Source organism: Salvia hispanica, chromosome 1 (assembly GCF_029641045.1).
Source record: "Salvia hispanica isolate PSC_SH4W2 chromosome 1, Shi_PSC_v1, whole genome shotgun sequence".
Classification (NCBI taxonomy): Eukaryota; Viridiplantae; Streptophyta; class Magnoliopsida; order Lamiales; family Lamiaceae; genus Salvia; species Salvia hispanica.
The window spans coordinates 22,223,026-22,228,021 of NC_142692.1; the positions used below are offsets into that span (position 1 = coordinate 22,223,026).

A 4,996-nucleotide genomic window follows, 5' to 3' on the forward strand; every position below is an offset into this window, starting at 1 on the left:
TGGAATACTTCGTGGTCTGGCAAGTAACGCAAGAGGCGACAAAAGACTTGACGTCCCGACGCATATTGGGCCAATAGAATGACATAATCAAACGACGCAATGTCCGATCAAAGCCCGGATGACCTGCTAAAGGTGTGCTATGATGTTCGTGCAGTATCGTTTCGCGCAGAGGCGAATCTCTGCCCACCACAATACGACGCCCCCAATAAATCAATCCATCCGACACGGAGTACCTAGAATCCGCTTTCCCCATCTCAATCTGATCGCGCAGGGCCCTCAGTTCCGGTGAAACCGCCGTCTCCTCGCGCAACAGCCCCAAAAGATCCGGTATGGGGTGGGCTAAAGCCGACAGTAGGGCTGCTCCGCCCTCCATCTCCTCATCGCGGCGGGACAGCGCGTCGGCCACCTTATTGGCTGCCCCGGCCTTGTATTCAATCGTGAATATATAGCCCATCAGCTTACGAACATAAAGGTGTTGCTCCGGAGTCTGAATAACTTGCTGTAACAGTTCCCGCAAGCTTTTTTGATCGCTCCTTATAACAAATTCCCAGCCAAGCAGATATTGGCGCCACTTCTGAACTGACTCCACTATCGCGTACAGTTCTTTATGATACGTGGAGGCGCTCCGGCGACGGGGGCCCAATTTCTTGCTAAAGAAGGCAAGAGGATGTCCATTCTGCATGAGTACTGCGCCTATGCCAAAATCAGAGGCATCTGTCTCCAAGTAAAAGGTTTGAGAAAAATCTGGAAGATGAAGAACCGGGGCGGCGGTCATTGCTCGTTTCAGCGCCTCGAAGCTGGCAGTCGCCCCCTGAGACCAAGAAAACGCCTCCTTTTTAAGGAGATCAGTCAGTGGCGCTGCGATGACGGCATAATGTGCAATAAAACGACGGTAATAGCCGGTGAGACCCAAAAAACCACGAAGCTGCCGGACTGATACTGGCGTAGGCCAGGCGACCATTGCCTCTATCTTGGCGGGGTCAGCCTTGAGTTGGCCTTCCACAATCAAATGTCCTAAATAGTCAACTGTAGTACTGCAAAACACGCACTTAGATAGTTTCACAAAAAATTGGTGGACCTCTAAAGTAGATAAAACCTGATCCAAATGGACAGCGTGTGCCTCCAGGGTCGGGCTGTAAACAAGGATATCATCAAAAAATACAATCACCGATTTCCGTAGAAGTGGCTGGAAGATGCAGTTCATAGCAGACTGAAATGTAGACGGGGCGTTGGTCAGACCGAATGGCATCACCAAGAACTCGAAATGGCCATCGTGTGTACGAAATGCTGTCTTATACGTATCCTCCTCATGCATCCGAATCTGGTGGTATCTCGAGCGAAGGTCCGATTTGTAAAGAACCGAGCTGCACCCAATTCATCAAAGAGCTCGTCTGCCGTCGGAATAGGAAAATGGTCGGGAACCGTAGCCTTATTCAAAGCCCTGTAGTCGATGCAGAACCGAAACGTGCCATCTTTCTTGCGAACTAATAGAACCGGTGACGAAAAAGGGCTATGGCTCCTCTGGATCACCCCTTGGTCCAACATATCCCGAACCTGACGTTCAATTTCGTTCTTCTGGAAGTAAGGGTACCGATACGGCCGCACATTAATCGGTTTGCTGTTGGGCAATAGGTGGATGCGGTGATCGAACTTCCGGGCAGGTGGAAGGCCGCTGGGCAGGTGGAAGACCCCCCGATGGCTGGCCAAAACAGCGCTGATCACTGGTGGCAGGTCAGCCGGGAATTCGTCCGTCGAATTTGGCAGTTCGGTTCCCGTCGATGGAGGGACCGAGATTAACTCGTATAGATCAAACGCCGCCGAATGCGACATCAGCGAGGCAAAAGAGTTCAAAGATAGCAGCGAAGGTGCTCGCAACACGCCTGAAAGCACAATCAATTCCTTGCCCTTGACGAATTCGATCGACTTAGTACTAAAGTCCGTGGTAACTCTTCCCAAGGATTCCAACCATTCCATGCCTAAAATGACGTCCGGACCATGAATTGGAAGAATATGCAAGTCTATAGAGAACGGAATCCCCTGCAATGATAGCCGTGTTGCCTTGCACAAGTGAGAGCATAGTAGGGAGGCACCATTCCCTACATATACTCTGAAGGGCCGAATCTCCGTCAGCGGTAGGTGCAACTTTTCTGCGATTTTTGGATGCAGGAAGTCGTGTGAGCTCCCGGTATCGATCAAAACTTCCACGGTCGCCGAGTCAATCTTGCCCGCGAGAGTAAGGGATTTCGACTGTCTCCCTCCCTCAATTGCCAACAAATGAGACAAGTCTGCTTGAATAACCTCATCTGGGACAGCCTCCTCTGTGTACTCAGTAGGGTCATCCTCATCTTCACACACCCCCATATATGCCAAAATTCGAGTGCCACAGACGTGGCCCGTCACCCATTTCTCCGGGCAATAGAAACAAAGGTTGAGGCACCGACGTTCCGCCTTTTCTGCTGCCGAAAGGCGAACGATTGGTGTCGCGGCAGAATCCTGGGAGCGTGGCGCCGAGAAGGTCGCACGGTTAGCCGCTGCCGGCGATGCCTGGCTGGCTGTGACCTGCGGTGTAGGCTGGCCCTGTCCTCTGGTGTCGCGGGGCTGCCACTGACGGCGGCCTGAGGAATGTTGCGGTTGTGGGGTCTCCTGTCTGCATGATGCGAGCTGTGTGGCAAGGGCGAAAGCCGCTGACAAGGATGTTGGGCGATGAAGTAACACCTCGTCCTGTATCGGTTGCCTCAGACTGGCCACATACAAATCAAGAAGCACATGGTCAGGAACACCGACCACTTTGGTCTGTAATTTTTCAAAAGCTAACTGATAGTCATAGACCGTACCTATCTGTTGTAGTTTTTTGAGAAGTCCCACGTGACTAACGTAGCATTGAGGGTCGAACCTCCGTCGAACGTCATCCAAGAATTCCGGCCAGGTGACGAATTCATGGCTAGAGCAATAGTTCCAGATCCAATCAGCGACGGCCGGCTCAAAGAGCATAATGACGTAATGCAGCCGTTGTGCCTCGGGTGTACCCACGTGATAGAAATAAAATTGGATGCCCCGAATCCAGTTATTCACCTCCGTCCCGTCAAACCTCGGGGGTTCCATCTTAACTTTGGGTCGTTGCTGTTCCGATTGGAACGACCCAAACGTCGTCATCGGTCCCGGCGGGCCCCAACCCGACGATGCGCTCACCATTTGAGGGCGCGAAATAGGGGGGATTTCCGTGGATCGCTGTTCAGTGCAGCTGAACTGCCATGGCTGTGAGACCGGCTGTGAAAACCTGGTCGTGATCGGGATCGATCCTCCGGTATCACGAAAACCGAACTGTGGTGACGACATAGGCTGTGAAGGGCCTAGGGTTTGCGAGAACCCTGGGGGAAGGAACGGCAGAGAAGTGGGCATGGTCTGAGTGCCCACGGCGGACGACGGTGTAAAGGAGAATACCGGTAGGGAGCCCGTCGAGAGTGGTGAATAGGGTATGGAAAAGGGCGGCGCAGGTGGCGGTCGGCCAAACATCAGAGAATCGCCCGGACTCTCCATCCGCGATCTCATCTCGCTCACCATCGCGGTGAGTTGCACCACTTGCGACGAAAGGGCAGACACCGCCTGATCCGAAGAGACGGTCTGTGGTGGTGGTGGCAGCGGTACGGTCACACCGAGCGGTTCAGTGCGTCCAACACCCGAATTGTGGTTCGTCATGGAGCACGGAAGGGAGAGATCAGGTGAAAGCACCAGTTAATACGAGGGGGGGGGTCTCGTATCTGATCGGAATGACGTTGATTCGTCGGATTGCTACGGAAAGGAGCTGGGTTTGGCGGCTGAGAACAAAACTTGCGATGAAAGTAAAGGAAATAAAGTTAGGAAAATTCTGTGTATTGATTTCTTGCCAATTTCAATGTCCAGAATTCCTATTTATACTAAGGACCCTAGGTTTGGTTCGACTCGATCATTTCGGGAAAGAACCAACAAGAAAACCCGAAACGGAGCTTATAATTGCTCGACTCAAAAGTTCCAAAATAAATAATGTCAAAATAAAGTAAAAACAATAACTAAAGCAATTAAGTCTAATAATAATAAAACTAGCGTGAAACATAATCTCCAAACCATGCCGGTGTCCTTCGTAGTCTCAACGGCCGGCCTGACTCTTCCAACTCGTCCTCACTGCTCTGCTCTATCTCCGGCGGCTTAGGTACATCAGCTGGACTATTCTCCGGCAGGGTCTCCGCGACCGGTGTCTCCCCCGTTGGACGAGGGATCATACCCGTATCATAATCAAATGTGTTGTGATGAAACTATGAATATCAAATTCGATCATTAAAAGCTATCAATATCAAAGAGTAACTTTACCGCAGTAACAGCCGGTGACGATAGCGAAATTCGAAGCATATATAGCTGAAATCGTTGAAAGGCCGGGATTATTTCTGTATCCTACAGATCCTCCAGCAATCCCTAGTTTTTGGACAAAAACAATTCTCTAAATCTGACGACGATTATCCGAAAAAGAATTCAGAATGCAAGAGAGAGAGAAAAAGACAAACCTGCGAGCACAATGGGGATCAGAATGCGCTGCTTCCAGTGGTCCGGATTCGATGAAGACAAATTCTAGGAAGAAGATAACGGAGAATTTGGTGTGATTTAATCTGCGTTTTTTTCGTCCAAAGCCATTTGAGCTTAGGGGTTGAATCAAATTATCTTTGGTAACCTCCCACTATGAAACATGAGAAACTAATCTCCACTAATAATAAGAAACGTGGGAAACCAACTAAGTAGGATTATATATTTATTAGAATTAATTTCTGAATTTTATATTAATTGCATTTACATCCTCAGCATAAAAGGATTATTCAAAATCTCCCAAAACTCGAAAGAAACTACTCCATTAAAATCTCTGAAACTTAAAATAAGTCCAAGAAGATAAAGAGACTCCAGAGGTGTGGAGGAAGAAGAGACTCAAAGCTGCTTATATTTTAGGTTATGAACTTATTATTCGTTCCATGAG

The 4,996-nt window shown here is 49.6% G+C and overlaps 1 protein-coding gene across 1 annotated transcript; it reads right to left on the bottom strand.

The window, feature by feature from the left end:
• Positions 1 to 1,248: 1,248 nt before the first annotated feature.
• On the bottom strand, positions 1,249 to 3,696 carry LOC125221028 (uncharacterized). Its single transcript, XM_048123152.2, has one exon. It carries the CDS (start codon positions 3,694 to 3,696, stop codon positions 1,249 to 1,251), a length of 2,448 nt encoding a protein of 815 aa, XP_047979109.1.
• Between the last annotated feature and the right edge of the window lie 1,300 nt (positions 3,697 to 4,996).

Excerpts from the sequence above, each read along its gene's own strand:
- LOC125221028 (XM_048123152.2), bottom strand. The coding sequence starts at position 3,696 with ATGACGAACCACAATTCGGGTGTTGGACGCACTGAACCGCTCGGTGTG.